Here is a 17,857-nt window from a genome sequence, read left to right as displayed (position 1 = left end):
AAAATAAATGTGGCACAATTCACCTTTGTTCCCTTGTTATTTTACAGATGTATTATGTTTTTATGGCAGACAAGTGCTCTGATTGGTTGTTGTCCTTTAGATCTGTAGACCCTCAGTTGTGTATAAACTACAGGTTATGAAGTTATCAGTATTCGCCATGAGCAGCAGGTAGTGATCCGTTATCGGCTGAAAAAACGTCCATACTGTGCATCCCTAATACATATACTGGGCTGTTCAATATACAACAGGCTGGCTGATTCTGAACGGAAGAAAGGAATAACTTGAGTGTTTTTCTGCTGTGAAAATACATAATAAACACTGGAGTCAATGAACACCTCTGCTGGAACGCACCCTTGGAACGCCCCCGAGTCACGTCTTGAAATCAACTTTAGTAATAGCTGGGAGTTACCATGGATAGGAGTCTGAGGCAGGGTGTTGAAAGACGACGATAAACATTTATTAAACATCAACAGTAACAAACAATTTATTAAACAGTAACAAACAATATGGTTGAAAGACAACGATAAACATCAAGGTCAACACTCTTTCCATGTTCCACTCAGGGGATGTTGGGGTGAAGTCATGCCTGCAAAAAGAAAATAAATTGTAAACTGTGATATGAAGAAACAAACAAATAGATTTCTGTCTACTACAAGGTCATTGGATCAAAGAGATGTCTAACTTCTAGAAAAACTTCTATGAAGCACAATCTCAGGAGGCTCATACAGAACCAAGTGTTTCACTGTAATGTACATGTACCTTATGTGACAAATAAAACAAAACCTTAATTCATTATATTGTTTAAAATATATAAATCAGTACTACTGAGTAATAATGCTAATCAGATCATATATATGTACAGAGTTGTAGTATTATTATGTACATTGATGCAGCAGGTATAAAGACACTATGGTAGTCATACTGGCCAGCAGCGTAACTAGTAAGAGTAGGTAAGGGATATGTACAGATATAGATATAGTAGTATCTACAGATATGTAAAAGGTTTATATGCAGTTATATGTACAAACACATGTGGATATATACAGTACATTAAGAATAAATATAATTAGGGTATACACAGCATTATTGTACATGCATGCCATCATACACTTGCCATCCTTCTTATTACTGTGTTGTGTCATCCAAAAATACTTTAATTTAGAGCCAGGTAATTCACACCACGACCATGTTACTATCACAAGATAGCGACTTAACAATAACAACAGGTAATGTTTTGTATTCTGGTTGTCACGAGACCGCCGGCCATCTTCGTATAACAGTTAGGGGACAACAAACGGGGTTCTAGATCAAATGTATGCGTTGAGCTGCGTTTTTATTACATATTACATACATATTCATTTCATAACCTACATAACATACATGTTCATCTCATAACCTTATATAAGACTTTTGATTTGGATTCTTGATTTTCGATTTGGATTCTAGCTAACGTTACCTAACTAGTAGTAGTACCTAATGTTAGCCTAGCCTGAATGAATGATTGAAAACTTTATTTAACAGATTGCAGAATGGGTACAATACAGTACGGCTCAATACACACAATTGTTAAGGGGATGCAGACCAGAGAAAGACTTTCGTCTTGTTTACATCAGGGTCCCCCATTTTCAATTCGTAGTGGTGCCTGCCGTTAGCCTACCTGTTAATTATTGTTTATCATTGAGATCAAACTTACTGTATCAACTTCAGGCTTCAGCCACCTTCTCTTCTCTTTGTCGTCAGGAGGAAAGGCTTCCTGGGTTGTTGTGATCACATGACTGACAAAGCCGTGCAGTGATAGGCCAGAAGTCAGTTCGATCACATCCAGCTCGATTGCTTTATCCTGTCTGGGTAACCCGGATGTTGGGTTTTTTACGTCGAAATCCACACCCCGCAATTTTTGACATCGAATTATATACACCGCAATTATGCATCGAATTTTTTAATGAACACTGCATTTTTACATTGAATTTTATTATGCATTCGAATTTTTTTATGAACACTGCATTTTTACATTGAATTTTATTATGCATTCGACTTTTTTTTATTAACACTGCATTTTTGGTAAACTCTGAGCAAAAAAATTCAGATACATGATTTTCATAGTATTTATTTGCAATGCTATAAATTCGGTGTCTGAAACTATAAATGCGGTGTCTGGAACTATAAATGCGGTGTCTGAAAAAATTCAGATACATGTTTTCAAAGTTATTATACATGTTTTCAAAGTAATTATTTTCAATGCTATAAATGCGGTGTCTGATTAAATTCAAATACTTATGGCACTCATTTGCTTCCATATGGGTGGGACAAGCAGGTATTGAATTGTGGACTGCGGCGGCCGAGGTGGTTAAAAGCTCAATGTAGCGGCGGAGTGGGGGTGGGGTGTTGGTCCTGGGGGACCCGGCGGTCTTGGGGAGGGGGGGAGGAATGTCTGTTGTCTAATGTCTAATGTCTTTTGTGTTGTTTGCGGTGTCTTTATTTTCTACTTGGTATATTTTGTATTTTGTATTTATTAATTAAGTTTTAACCTGTATTTATTATTTCTTATTGTCTTGTCAGTATTATTATTATTGTTGATGTTGTTTTGTTGTTAACACTTCCAGTGCCAACAGCAGAGGGCGCTGTGGCCCTTCAGCGCCAGTGCTTTATCCAATGTAGGATAGGACTTATTTGCGAGTGCTTAAAATATATCAAATATAATAGCAATAGATCTAAATAACACGGTGATCGTCAATGAGTTGCTTCCAGTCAACATGCACGAAACAGAGAATTCTTTCATACATTTCCGTTTTATACCATGATGAATATCAATATATTTCTAGAGTGTTCTGTCTCATCTCAATAAACTCCAGCAAATCGAGCTTTAATGTATTTCGTTAGAAATCGTGCCATTTGTCGCTTGATTTATGAATAGTTTTCAAATAAAGGCTAGATTATCGATATTATGTCCTCATGCACGAACAGAAGCGGGGTCTGAAAAATCACTTCTCCGTACTTTGGTCGGCGCGAACGTCACACACACACACACACTCCGATGGCAGTGAAAGAAACATCTGATTAACCCAAGATTCGTAACATAACGTCCTTACCTCACATCTGATGTCCTGCAAAAAGATTAATCCAATTCCTGATCACCATTCCAAATATTGATCGTGTTTATTGATCCAACGTTATATATCCAAAACACATAATCCACACTGCTCCGAGTGTCCCCAGTCAATGTGTTATAACGATACTGCATGCCCGAGAAGGAAAACCTGGACCGGACTTCTTAGATTGATGCACAGCCCCAGCCAGAGGGATTCCAATGATGTGCAATACCATCCGGGAGACGATAGGCGGCGGTATTTGCCCTTTGCAAGCTCAGACCCATTCTCAATTATAAGGTCAGGCTGGATGGATGAAAAATGAATGGATATAGCGAATAAAAGAAATATCGATTCAAACCCGAGATTTCTCGGGTTTGGCGCCCAGAGCATGGCGAGTTAACCCGGACTCTCTCGGGTTTGGCCTCCAAAAAAAGAAAAGAAAATGGAAAATAAAAAGAAATGTATAATAAAAAAAATCTTTGATTTGGCAGTTTTTACCAAAAGCGAATGACTCATTCTTAAATGTATATCGTTAGGTTATGACTATAACCAAGTTCTGTTAGTTAGGGGCGATGCTTGGCATCGCTACTGCACTATCTCGCGTACGTGCACGCGTACTGAATAAACCACAAATGTACCTCTAATACCAGTATTAGTCTGACCACACCCCTCATCAGCTTACCTTCATAAGCAGGTGTGTGGTCACCTGCTCTCCTCCTTCCCAAGCTTTCACCACAAGGTGAGGACAAGGGCTGCAGCGGCGTCCGATGCCAAGCATCGCCCCTAACTAACAGAACTTGGTTATAGTCATAACCTAACGTTCTGTATCGTTAGTGGCTTAGCTTGGCATCGCTACTGCACAAGGGAGGCCAAGCGGAGCCACTTGGCTGACAAATACACCCCGCTGACAGCCCCCCAAAACCATCAGAACAGGGAGGGCCGAGCCCCCCCGACCCCCCCTAATGGAGGGTAGCCCCCCTATTAGGGACGTCACGGGAGGGCGACGGACCCGACCGTGCGAAGAGGCACTCAAGCAACTCAACGCACAGGGTGAGCAGACCGTGGCTTGACCCCACGACTACACACACGCACAACCCGCATGCCACCCGGGAACGAACGGAGGAACAACCTCGTTACTGCCCCCAGAATCACGGGGTCAAGGGCAAACCCAACCCCGTGGCAAGGCCGTAGCAGCGGAGCACGAAGGAAGACCCAGACCCACCAAAAGGACTGGACTCCCTGGAATGGGGGCCCGGAGAAGTCCATGATGCCAGCATCAAGACCCCACCAGGTGGGCACGTAGTGCCCCGCCCCCCACATCGCCAGCGTATTCGGACAAAGGCCCCTCAGTTACTGCACCTGGTATTCCCAGGCGGAACCAACCAGGCCAGAACCTGCCCAGCTTCCGAGATCGGACGAGACCGGGCGTGTTCAGGTCGGTATGGCCGTAAGCCGAGCGGGCCCCGTCCCCCCAATAGTACACCGCCTGGCACACTGACCCTGCAGAATAGGCAGTCAGCATGGCCGTAAGCACACAAAAAAGGTTAACCAACGGAAGCAGGCAGCGCACCGGGGAAAAACCAGGCAACAGGCTGTTAACCCTAGCCTGGAGACTGCGGACGAGACAGGCGCCAGAGGGGACAGCTGAACACAGCCGCCCCGGCGGAAGGAGCGTAAGCTGGCGGTGTTGCATGACCAAGCCTCCATTTAACAACCCCCACCCAGAGGGGTCGAGGCAGAGAAGGCTGACACGATTGGCAGACGTCATGAACGTGCAGGGGCACCCTCAAACGGTGAACCCGGGAGTTGACACTGCTCCAACACACCAGGGAATCAACCACCTCGGTGTTACCCAATGCGGTGGTTGTTCCTATAACCCCTCAAGAAAAAACTCCAAAACACACCTGCGGGTATACACCGGCTATACCGCAGTACAAGTGTTTCAGTTTCCAAAAAGGGTTAACCCAGGCCTACGGGTCGCAAACATCACTTCGGACCGGGCCTGGCGGTACGGGAAGCACAGGGTCACCAGAGGAGGTCAAAAAACCACCCCCACAGGCCCCTCTTCGCCATGCGTGAGAGAGGAGCGAAAAATAATGGAGAACCAGCCCCTAAGCACACCGTACCTGGTATTCCCCGGCGGTCTCCCAACCAAGTACTAACCAGGACCAACCTGTGTAGCGGCCGAGATCCGACGAGATCGAGCGCGTACAGAATGGCATGGCTGTAAGCCATGACGACAGTGCTGAGTAAAAACATACCCAACCAGGGTCTCCATAGCGCTTAACCCTGTGACACCCAGACCGACCTGGCATTTTTCCCCCTGAAAAAAGCCCAAGTCCCTCAGGGTACCAGAACAGCAGATCTGCATCCCCGGCGGACAACGGGTTCAACTGATCTGGACCAGCGTGACCAGAACCAGTCCCGTGCCCTAACCACGCCGACATGCCTACTCCAGGAGAAGGGCAGATATGCGTGTTGATCTTAACATGAAAAGAAGGCGCCACCCAGACGTCGGGACGAACCGCGCCTGGTGGCCCACCCCAAGGGCGTGAGACCCCACTACATATGTTCAGATCCATCCCGTCATCATCCCCCAGACATGAACGAGAATCCGTCGACAACCCACCCAGGTCATGGGATGTGGTCGCCGGAAGAGGAAAAACCCCCATCTCAGTTGCTTTATAAAAACGCTGTTTCAACCACAAGCAACTAAGGCGTGCCAGTCAATCGCCTGTTTACAGCGAGCTAGCACTATACGTGCGTCGGGACACACCCCCATCAATGAACAGGCTATTTAGACCTGTCATTGAATCCCCAAGGCGCCCAGGGGAACGACAAGAGGGGTGTGACACTCCCTAACTCCAACACTTCTGGAATAGAAAGAAGGAAGCATCAACAGTATGTATCCCAGTCTACACAGCCGGGGTAAAAAATGTTCACATTTTTACATCCCACCACCCTCCCATAGGAAAGAGACGGGGATCCCCAGAGAGACTTCCCACGCGAGCTGTACAGATTGAAAAGAATATATTGCACCTTGAGCCATGTAAAAAACTGGTTTTAGGGCCTCCGGGGAAGAGGCACCGAACCCATACACACTCAATAAACGAATTGAATCGAATATACATACAATAGAAAAGGACCCTTCTAGAGGGTCCACTCACTTTGACAATCTGAGGAGGAAGGCTCTGTACTCTGATGGAGGCTTCCTCACATGGAAGAAGGAGTCCGAACTCACAGAAGGCCTGAGTAGGCGCTTGGTGAGGAGGAGCCCTGACCACCCCCCCTGAAAACAGATCCATCACATGGACCTGAACAGCACACGGAAGTCCTACCAACAGAGACGCGCACGGTGACGTACTCTATGGCGGGGGAATTCCTGCGGTGCACACGCCCAATATACCAGGCCGTGGGACCAGGAACTCCCTCCCCCCCCCCCCCCCCCCCCCCCCCGTAACGTGCCGAACCGCCACGTGACGGGAACCTTGAAGGACAGGGGGTGTACCCCTGACCGACAGAACAATGGGGAGAGGAAAGGTTACCAGTTCACCCCTTTACGACCCCACACCCATGATACGACGTAACGACAAAAAGAGAATATGACACAGTCATAGTCAGCTCTATGAAGCGTTTCACAGCTCCACACAGCGCACGAGCTAACCTGCTATCTGATTTTTACTAAGGAAAAAACACAGAATAGAGAGGGCTCTAAGAACCCCGGTCCAACATACACATGTGCTTCTGTGGCCAGTACAACCCAGTTGTAGGTCACATGACACACACAACCCATCATCACCTACAAAAAATGGCAAAAAACACTCAACAGAGGAACGCCGTTTTTTTCACAATGAGAGAATACATCATTCTTGATTAGTATCGACCACAGGCCTTGCTAAGCACACATGACAGCAACCAAACCAATTTCCCTTTAGGAAATAAGTTTCTCCAGCAGATTTAGCACAACCTCAGCAATCAAGCTGAGAGTTACATCGTATCCCTACCACACAAAAGACACAATTAATGCACAACATGTCTGATAGGAGGTGATAAAGTCCCCAGGGAACCGGGGGGGGAAACACAATCCTCCTATTTTACCCTCAATACGGCCAGTTAAAACAGGAAAACCTGTTAATGTGTGAACTCACTGTTCATTGTCATTACAGTCTGAGAAAGAACATTCTTTTACTCACTCGTCACCAAGCATAGCTTCATAGGTTAGTTGCCTTAGTAGTGAGTACACGGTACACATAAACACCATGATGTTTCTCACACAACAACCAGATCAATACATCACGACCTGCACGGAGAAGCTAACTGCCAGTGACAAAAACAGCTCACACACAACCCGCAACGTATCTCAAATGCATTGCAACAACACACGTTTTGGGAAAAAACACCGTTATTCACAATACATTTAGCAAGGTAAAACCAGAAGACGTGTTATGAGGTCTGGCCAACCCCGTACCTGCCCGGAACGCAGATCAGCGAAGTGCAGTCACAAGCCACCGTAGAACACAGCCGTCCCGTGTTGTTCGATCCGGGCAGCGTCGCCGCTCCACCAGTCGCTACAGTCCTCTTTGTTGACGCAATCCCCGTCTAGGCTCAGGCAGGGTCGACGAACATCCCCTGTCAAGGATGACGTCGTGGTCAAGAGTGTAAAACATGTTAAAAATCAAAGCACGTTCAACAGAATAGCATCAAGCTAACGGCTGCTCCAACCGTTCGGGTGCTATTGCTTCCGCTCGCGAGACGCCGATCTACGACGCACGCGATCAGGAGCGAGCTCCCGGCGGCGCGCGAGAAGCCAAGCTACCCCGCGCCAGGCCACCGACCGGCTAACCGTAAGCTATGAACATGTAAACAATGACATAACACTCACCCAGACAGGCCGCCGTTCTGAACCCTCCTCACTTTTTAAGAGAAAAGAGAAAACAAGACGTCAACACCGCTTCACAACGGTGACATTAACACGTCCGGCGGAATCAGCACAGTACCAACTGGCCTGTATAGCTGACTTTGAACATGAATCTGCCGCTATCGCACATTACATGCACATATCCCCTCGTGAAGGAATACTCTCATTTGGATATGAAAGATGGGGTCTTAACACGGTGACAGAGAGAATCCACTCGTCCAGAACACACAGGGATCACCAGTGTCAATGGTCGCGGCCCACTAGTTAAAACTATAATGGTCGCCAGACCAAGGCCTTCTGTCGCCTAGACGGCTAAACAAAGGACCCTAGCCTGGGGCCGGTTTCCATAAACTTTGTCAAGTAGCCCCCATAGCACTAACAGACAAGTGGAGCCCGCCAGCAAACACTACTCACCCAACCTGGAACGCACCGCTCCTCACAACAGCGGCATGTCCGACAGTTCAGCTGTGGCCTGACAGGTTTCACCCCAACAAACACAGCAAGGAACTGCAGTTGAGAAGCATGCAGCGGCGTGCTCCCAATACGAAAACCGGTGGAGGGTTTGTAGAATGATCATCATCTTCTAGACACTCCAGTACGAAGACAATATCGCCGTATTTTCTCGAAAATAGTGAGAGAGAAAATAAAGATATGATGTCAACGTATCCTTGTTTCCCAAGCTGTTCCTAATCCAATTTCTTCCATCATGGTGTCAAGTGTGGGGATCTACCGAGGCACCTCTTCCTTGTGGTGAAAGCGAGAAGGAGGAGAGCAGGTGACCACACACCTGCTTATGAAGGTAAGCTGATGAGGGGTGTGGTCAGACTAATACTGGTATTAGAGGTACATTTGTGGTTTATTCAGTACGCGTGCACGTACGCGAGATAGTGCAGTAGCGATGCCAAGCTAAGCCACTAACGATACAGAACAGCATTGTTCCACAAGTTAACCCCAACAATAGAAATACATCTCCTTTTAATCCCTTTCTTAGCTTTTTGAACAGTAAATCATTAAATTTCATAACATGAGACTTTATAAACAGTGGATTTGTGTGGTCAATCATAGTAACCAGCCTTATAAACGCTCCGAATGGCCCGTTTTTGCAGTAAGACTATCGAATTTACAGTATTTTTGTAAGGTTTGGTTCTTTCCCCACCACAGGCTTCTTAAAGTACTGTGATGATTGGTCTGCTGCTTAAGCCTACTCGCTCTTTTCCTTTTGTTTTCTGTTAATCATTGCATTCCCCTATTCACACGCTTCTTCCCATAGACGTCGTTGATTGGTGCTCCCCCAACCACACGCTTGCCAATCACATCCCTCAGCTGTCACTGCTTGTCAATTAAGCATTCCCGTATTATTTATACCCCGTTTCCCCATTCAAGTTTTGTTGGATCGTTTTGATATTTCAGTTGCATTCGCCGTTCCTGCTGCCTGCTGTTGTTTCCCTGTGCTTTGCCTCCAGGATATTCAAGAAGCATTCCTCTTGGACACCCTTTCCCCGAGGCGGCACGCTCGCTCCATTCTGTTCCAACGCTCTTTACGCACAACGCCTGGGTGAGTTTTTTATGACTGTCTTTGATCCAATTCCGTTTTTCGTGTGTTTATATAACACTGAAGATTTCCAGCTTTTTATCAGACAGTCACTCACCCAGCGTTTAGCCTTTTTTGGATTGTTTCATTGGGATAATATTTTGGCCTAACATCTCCCACTGTGTGTTTACACACCGAAGATATTATCACATTGGATTTGTATTTTGGGACTTCGCTCACAGTGTTTATTTTGCACCGAAGATATCTATCACTTGGGATTGTGTTTGGAACGTTACTCACCGTGTGTATTTACACCGAAGATTCAGTCACTTGGATAACTCTGTTTTCGGGTACAGTCACCTCTCCTGTTCACCTGCTCTGTTCCACCTGCACTCTGAGTTAACTCGCTCCCTCTCTCTCTCTCGGTCCCGCAACCACCTCGGAGATTCTGCCGAGAGAAGTCTGCAGAGCGGCTCTGACGTCAGCGTCTGCTTCCCCTGACTACCATCCCGGGAGAAGCTGCAGAGCAGCAACATTCATCCTTGCTTGTATTCCAGTCTTTGTTTGAACTCTTCCAAGTCTGTGCTGTTTATTTAGTCTTAATAAACAAGCCCTTGTTTTTGGCAACTCTGAATCCTACTCTCTTGTGTCGTTGCGTTTGGGGTCGGTGTCAAACCATAACAATTTTTAAATGTCGACCCCCATACTTCCACACAGTAAGATATGTAACGAAGTATAATTGAGCAGTAAATGATGTACAAGGCCTTATAGTTTAATATATCCTTACATTTATACAGGATTGCTACTGACTTAGACATTTTCCCTTGAATATAGTTAACATGTTGTTTCCATGTTAATTTCTGATCAATAACTACCCCTAGAAATTCTATCTCAGAAACTCTTTCTATTTTTACATCACATATTTTTTACTCGATATCCCCCTCTATTTCTTTTTGATTACCAAAAACCATAATTTTTGTTTTATTAATATTGAGAGACAATTTATTATCAAACCAATCTGGAGGTTCCCGGTTCAATTCCCGCTCCTCCCGGGCAGCGTGTCGATGTGTCCTTGAGCAAGACACTTAACCCCTAACTGCTCCCGATGAGCAGGTTGTCACCTTGCATGGTCGCCTCCGCCGTCGGTGTGTGAATGTGTGAGTGAACGGATGAATGTGAGGAACAAATTGTAAAGCACTTTGGATACAAGAACAATATAAATGCACCATTTACCATTCTTTACCATTTACCACTCCAGGTCGGAGGTGCATCATGGACCATCTGTGAGGAGTTCCCCCACAGTGAGTCGGTGGAGGAGCAGACACCCATCCTGCTGCCTTCCCCCACAGAGGGGCCGCTCCCAGAGCTGCAGGAGGGGCCTCCGCTGAAGCCTTACTGGGTGAGTCTCCACAAGGTGCAAATGAGCCTCAAAAGCATGTCGTGCATGGAACCTGTCAAATAACCAATGAACTAAACTGAACTGAAATAAACGAAACTAAGCTAATAGCTAATGTTGTTCTGCCGTGGAACAACAATGTTGATTTATTTTGCACATAATCTCACACAGATCTAAAAACTGGAAACAGCACCCATTCATTTAGGTTGACAGTTATTGAGAGTAAATTAGTTTGAATGTGGCCACCAGTGATGTCATCTGGGATTTTATTGAGCTCAATAAAATGATGTAGATGAAGAAATAGCAATACCTTGTTTTATAGGGACTGCTAACTTGTAATTTAATTGAGCTGTAATTAACACAACACAAGGATCCAATGTCCCAGATGGCATCACTGGTGGCCATATTCACAGTCATTTACTCTCAGTAGCTATTGGATGTGTGTAGATTATGTCCAAAATAAATCAGTATTGTTTTGGTGAAGTGCCCCTTTCAAGTAAGTTACATGAAAATATTATTTAAAAACAACAACATAGATTAAAGGTGCTATATATAATTTAAAAATGACATCTGCAGAGCTTTTACATTAGAAAGGTGCTTAATAAAAAATACCCCCCCCCCCCAAAAAGACTGATTAATGAATTTATCATTTAAAAAATGTTTGCTGGTCCAAAATGAATGTTGTTGTTTACATGAAGCAGGCATGTACTTCCCATTTCCACACGTGGAATGCACCTGATGACATGCTGGTACTCTAGTCTAGTGTGACATCTAAATGTCACACTAGTGGCTAAATGTTATCTATAGCACCTTTAATACTATTCTCAAAATAGAATTGACCTATCTCAAAGCCAGGCCTCCTTTCTTGATCTTCCAGTCTTCTTGATTGGAGGATCAAGAAAAGAGTGTGGGGCTTAACCCTTAGAGCAGGGGTAGGCAACCCTAGGCACGCGTGCCTGCATAGGCACGCGGGGGCATTTTCATAGGCACAGGGGGTAGCAGTAAAAAAAAATATATATATATATATATATATATATATATATAATTTTTTTTTTTTTAATATTATAGTGAAATATTTTGCACTGTTGTCGCATTTATCTTGTTGAAATCCTCCCACAGGTTCTTTTTACTACCACATATTTAATTGAGACCCTTTATTTGTTTATTATTTCAATTTAGCTGGAAATACATTGCTACATCATTCAGTAACATTTGCAGAGCCTTATAACAAAAACATTATTACGGTCACCATTGTGACCAGTGGGATTATTCAACACATTTTATTATTTATTTTTCTATTTCATTGAACATTGCACATGTTAACACTTTAATCGCCGGAAACGCCGTAACTCGTCATTGCCCGCCATGCTCATTCTGCCGAAGACGCCGTAACACGTCTTTGATATCAATATTTCAAAAATCTGTGATCGAAATCATATTTCTCCTCCGGGGACCTGAGATATACTGCTGATCTCCACTCAACTCTCTAACGGTTCATGAGCGCCATCTGGTGGCCGATCGGCAGATCGGCCAACAGGAAGTGACGCGCCAAACAGGAAGTGCTCATCCATATTTCGTCCGGGCACTCGCGATCGTTAGCCGGACTCCATCTCGACACACTGGATAATCAATCGCTCGCCCTAACTCAATAAACAACGTTATTTGGACGTATATAGTATTATACAACCTGGAAATGGTTCATCTAGATCAACATCCCATAATCGAAAACTGTCTACTCCAAGCTGATCGTCCAACGGCGCGAGGAAGATACGGTAAGATCCAGCGTTATTTTCTAACGTGTTCCATATAAACTGCTCTGATGATCATATGACCCACACTAGGTGAATGATATAACGTTGCCCACGGAATTATAAACGACCCCCCGCCCATCCGGTCATCATCAGATCATACGTAGTAACTTCTAGAAGTACCTCCAGTTGAAATTTTTTATCTGGCACCGATCGCTACCAAACTGTATTTGATCATCAATATAATGCATTTGGGGCTATAAATAAAGTTCTGGAGAAAGCTGCAGAAAACGATAAAAACATACTTATACTTTAGACCAGGGGTCGGCAATTAGGTTTGGCCACGGGCCAGATTTCCCCCAAGCCATTGCTTGGCGGGCCAGGATAAAAAACAATGGCTAATTTAATATAGTGAAAAAAGACAAACGTTTTTCTCTGGTCTGCATCCCCTTAACAATTGTGTGTATTGCGCCGTACTGTATTGTACCCATTCTGCAATCTGTTAAATAAAGTTTTCATTCATTCATTCATTCAGCTGTTGCAGATCACCGCGGCGCGTGATGAACAGATCAGAAGACAGAATGCATGAAAACACGACTCACCATACCTTGTTTGTTGTTAAGTCCTCCAAAATCCCTGCTAATGTTTGAAACATGTCACATATCCACTCGCCGCCCTCCAATTCCAGATTGCCGTTGAATGCAGCTACTTTATATGCCAACTTGAACACAGTTGTCATCATTGCCTCGCTGCTGTTGTTGTTGTCGCCACATATTATGCAGAGAGGACGTCGGCTCGGCACGCAAGAATCACCGACCTGTTGCGATAAACCCGTATTTTAAGTATGGCTCCTGTTTATTAAAAGAAGCGTTATATTTCCCCGTTGCAAAAGACGTTTGTTTTGTTTTTTTAACACATTTTGTTACTCGCTCCATCTCGAACGCGGAAGTGAAAGTGCGTTAGGAAAATATACATGTACATTGGTTCTCCCAGTCCACGTGACCATTTCTAGCATTTCAATTGGCTATAGTGACAGACATGCTTTTGATGACTGCCGGTAGATAGATACAGCTTCACAATAAAAGACACCCTGGCGTCCCGAGTGAATATTTCCTGCGCGTAAAATAAATATCATATTCTCAAAATAATCTGACGGGCCAGAAATTATTGCTGGCGGGCCAATGTCGGCCCGCGGGCCGCCTATTGCCGATCCCTGCTTTAGACCATATTTTAGTATGAATATGTGAATGAAAAGGTATAACGTTGCTACACCCTGAACAATGGATATAGGACATTGAATGGGCCATAATAATGTCAATTTAGCAATAGAATTTAAAAAGTTATAGCCCTGCAAAGAAGGGGAACTTCTCCATAGACAAATAGAGCTGGCTAGGGATGGTAAATTATGAATTTAACCATGGCGATCAAAGTGTTAAAAGCCATTTTTTTACTCAAAATGTGAGTATTACCAAGTCAACTTGTGTTCTTAAAACAATGACAATAAACATAGTTTTTTTATTAGGTTGAAATAATGTGGTTGTGTACTTATTTTTCTGTTAACTTATTATGGATTGAAAAATGAAAACCTTAATGCACAGTAACTGAACTCAATATTTTTAAGTTCTGGTAACTTATTATAATTATTTTTTACAGTGTAGTCTTGCGATCAATCAAAACTTATTTACACGATATACCTCACATTCACCCTCCATTCACATCCTGGTGTTCTCCTGGTGTTCTCCATTAGGCCTGTAGGTGGAGCTATGACAGCACATAGCTCGATGGTGTGTGATGTGTCCAAAAATGAATGGGTGAAATGGTCGCACTGTATGCAGCTGTTTGTCTGCATTGCATTCCCCCCCCCCCCCAACTCAGATTTAGGGTTGATACAACCATTATAATAATATTGTTAATAATAACAATAACAATAATGATGTAATAATGTAAAAATTATCATTAAAAAGACCCGATTATGAGAAGAAAAAAAATTACGATGCATGGAATATTGTTGAGGCACACTAGTTACAACTATATTTCAAACAGGCACTCCATGTCAAAAAGGTTGCTGACCCCTGCCTTAGAGATTGCCAAACCCGTAGGCAGGTTTACAATCACAAAATAGCTGCGACTTCCGAGGGTTGCTAGGTCAATTATAGTTGTTGTCACTGATTTTATCACCTCACAGTGTTTAATATCAGTACCCCCCCCCCCCCAAAAGACTGATTAATGAATTTATCATTGAAAAGTTTTGTGCAGGTCCAAAATGTATGTTGTTGTTTACAACATGATGCAGGTGCTCTAGTGTGACATCTAGTGGCTGAATGTTATCTATAGCACCTTTAATACTATTCTGAAAATATAATTGACCTATCTTAACTCATTGGCCGCCAATCACGAGTATACTCGTTATTAGATCGCTTGATCTTTTTCCTTTGATCCCCATTCTACACACTCGGCCGGAGCTCTCTGAATCACTGTGGCACAGCTACATACGTTGGAATTGCAATGCCGATCGAATCTCACCAGATGGCAGTATCGTCTACCTTTTGAACTCGGATCGAAAGGGATCAGGACAGACAATGAATTAATTGGACTATCAAGACTCGCTCTGAGGGGGAGGAGCTCTTGCAAAGCAATCGCAAGCAGATCTGCTCGCCTCAAAACCTATACTGTCCCGTAAACACATGTAATTACATATAAACGAGTAATCGCGATCGCTGATTTGTTCTTTTTGGATTACCTTCTGGCTAAGGTAAGGATCCCCTATGTCTATTTTACCGAAACTGAAACATGTTTCTGTAACGATCACAGTTTCTTACTTTGCCGGACATAAACCAAGTGTTTTGTAACGATCGATTTTCGGGGTAAGCCTATCCCCCCCCTTAATAATTTTGTGAAGGCACATGTGTATATGGTATATACCTTTGATTTGGGAGTATTTGGGGTTTCATGGGATCAACCAGAACGGTTTGGGCTTATTGCATATAACGCGTTTTATCTCGCGATCTATGGGAAAAGACTGAATTATCTAGGAAATGGGTGATGTTTAGCGTGTACCGGTAATAAACTACAAACTACAGTGTGTAGAAACAAACTCTTATTTCCATGTTGGACTACAAGTAGTGTCTGCCAAATGAGCCACACCATTGTCTCCACAGCTATAATACAGAACACACACACAGCTCTGCAAACATCGTGAAACACCACGAAAGTGACCATTTTAATCTGGTCTGGAGCGGCAGAGATACAGAAAGCGTATGACGATGAATGAGTTAAAGAGGGCGGGGCTTGACATAGGTAAATTATTGTTGTTGTCGCTGATTTTTCTGATCATTGATGTAGCGTCGTGTCAGCACCTACGTGTGGCTGTTCCTGGGCTACCCTCTCCTGGCCCTGGTCCATTCGCTCGCCTGCTTCCTCTCCTGGACCCTGGTCTTCACCATCCCTGTGTCCAGGATGAACGCCCGTACTCTGGGCACCGTCCTCCTCATGGCCCCTGAGGATGTCTCTGTCTCCAACTACACACACAGAAAGGTAGGAGAGAGAGAGACGTGGACCTGGTCTGTTAAAGGGGTATGTCACCAAAAATTTCATCAGAGGATGCTAAATACTTGTGTTGTGTTAATTATTGCTCAATGAAATGATATCATAACTTGATTTCTTTACTGAGAGAAAACCTTACTAAACGTTTTCAACCTCGTAGCTTGTTATATAATGTACTTTGCAAATGGTGGCAATTTTTTGACTAATCGAATAGTTGACTTCATCGATAAATCTGTAAAATATGAGTTTTCCATAAACAATAATGCATGTTACCTGGAATCATAAAACATCTAAACAAACATTTGATTATAACAACAATGCCAGTAGTACTAATACACACTGAAGGCTTTGTCCCCAAAAGTTTGTAGACGGATGTGGGGGGTGGAGAGCAGATGTCTGTCTGAGGATCGCAGCCTCCGGGAGGGGATGTAGGGGTGGAGGAGCTCAGATAAGTACTGGGGGGGCGTGGAGGGATTTTGGATATATGAGATACAGGACTTGGCCAGTGGAGGTGGATGAGGGTGGGGGTGATGTGCTGCCAGGGCTTGGTGAGGGTGAGAACCCTGACAGCTGACTTCTAAAACACCATATGCAAAATCTGTTGAAGACGGACAGTTTCTGGTGAAATGCCCTTTAAGGTGACATGCACCGTACGGAATCCTGTGGGGATTTTACTGTTTTTTTGTTCTGTCATTCAATGTAAACAACTGTGTTGCATTTGTTTTGTTGTTTGTTTGTTTGTTTGTTTGTTTGTGTTTTATTTATTTAGTATCAAGGTGGTGAGGCCAGGGTGCTACTATGCTGTTACCACGCTGTTAACTGGTACTACTACAAGTATACTGTAGATGGGATCAATGTGTTTGCCGTCAGTATCCTTTACCCCAAGGTGTGACAAGGAGTCACAATGTGTGTGTGTGTGTGTGTGTGTGTGTGTGTGTGTGTGTGTGTGTGTGTGTGTGTGTGTGTGTGTGTGTGTGTGTGTGTGTGTGTGTGTGTGTGTGTGTGTGTGTGTGTGTGTGTGTGTGTGTGTGTGTGTGTGTGTGTGTGTGTGTGTGTGTGTGTGCGTGTGTGTGTGTACATGCATGTGCATGTGTGTCTCTTTTGGAAGGGGGAAGACAGCAGCCTGGTGCCAAAATATGGCATTTTGAGTCATTTAACATTGAGTAACATCTCGCCCGTTGTAACGGAACTTTTATACAATTTTAATGCTATGTACATGTGATTTGATCTGTGGATTCAAATAAGTATTTAAATGTGTGTGTCATAAAGTCCTCTTTACATCCTTGACTCTGTCAGACCTCCTCCCTCTGGTCATAGTGTCCATTGTGATTGGCTACATAGATAAGGAAAACCACTACGCCAGCTCTGACGTCAAGTTTACCATCGCTGTCTGTTCGATCATACCGTTGTCATATTACATTGGTATGGGCATCGCCAGGTGAGTAATTTCATTTAATTTCAAACCTTTATTTAAACTCAGGCGGCTAAGTGGCGCAGTGGGCGCTCGCCACTAACGCAGGAGATGCTGGGTTCGAGCCATGCTCTCGGCGTTGCTACCGGCTTGGCCACTGTGTTAGGGGTGGGAAAGCCGGTGGGTGGGGATTGGACGTTGTGGACAGCGACTCCTACAGG

At 44.2% G+C, this 17,857-nt stretch overlaps 1 protein-coding gene across 2 annotated transcripts in view; it reads left to right on the top strand.

The window, feature by feature from the left end:
• The window catches only part of LOC311244890 (uncharacterized protein), a 77,569-nt gene that overhangs the window by 40,540 nt on the left and 19,172 nt on the right, over positions 1-17,857 (top strand). The window contains exons 7-10 of one of the 2 annotated variants that reach the window (XM_084334579.1): positions 10,797-10,937; positions 16,025-16,216; positions 16,995-17,094; positions 17,522-17,663. In XM_084334579.1, the coding sequence (XP_084190705.1) occupies positions 10,797-10,937; positions 16,025-16,216; positions 16,995-17,094; positions 17,522-17,663 (575 nt within the window). Of the gene's footprint in view, positions 1-10,796; positions 10,953-16,024; positions 16,217-16,994; positions 17,095-17,521; positions 17,664-17,857 lie in introns of both variants that reach the window. The other variant, XM_084334578.1, reaches the window with a different exon arrangement.

This window comes from Notolepis coatsorum (assembly GCF_963971535.1).
Source record: "Notolepis coatsorum genome assembly, chromosome: 18".
NCBI classification, from domain to species: domain Eukaryota; kingdom Metazoa; phylum Chordata; class Actinopteri; order Aulopiformes; family Paralepididae; genus Notolepis; species Notolepis coatsorum.
The sequence above is the reverse complement of the archived record's forward strand: the minus strand, read 5'-3'. Positions and strand labels throughout refer to the sequence as shown.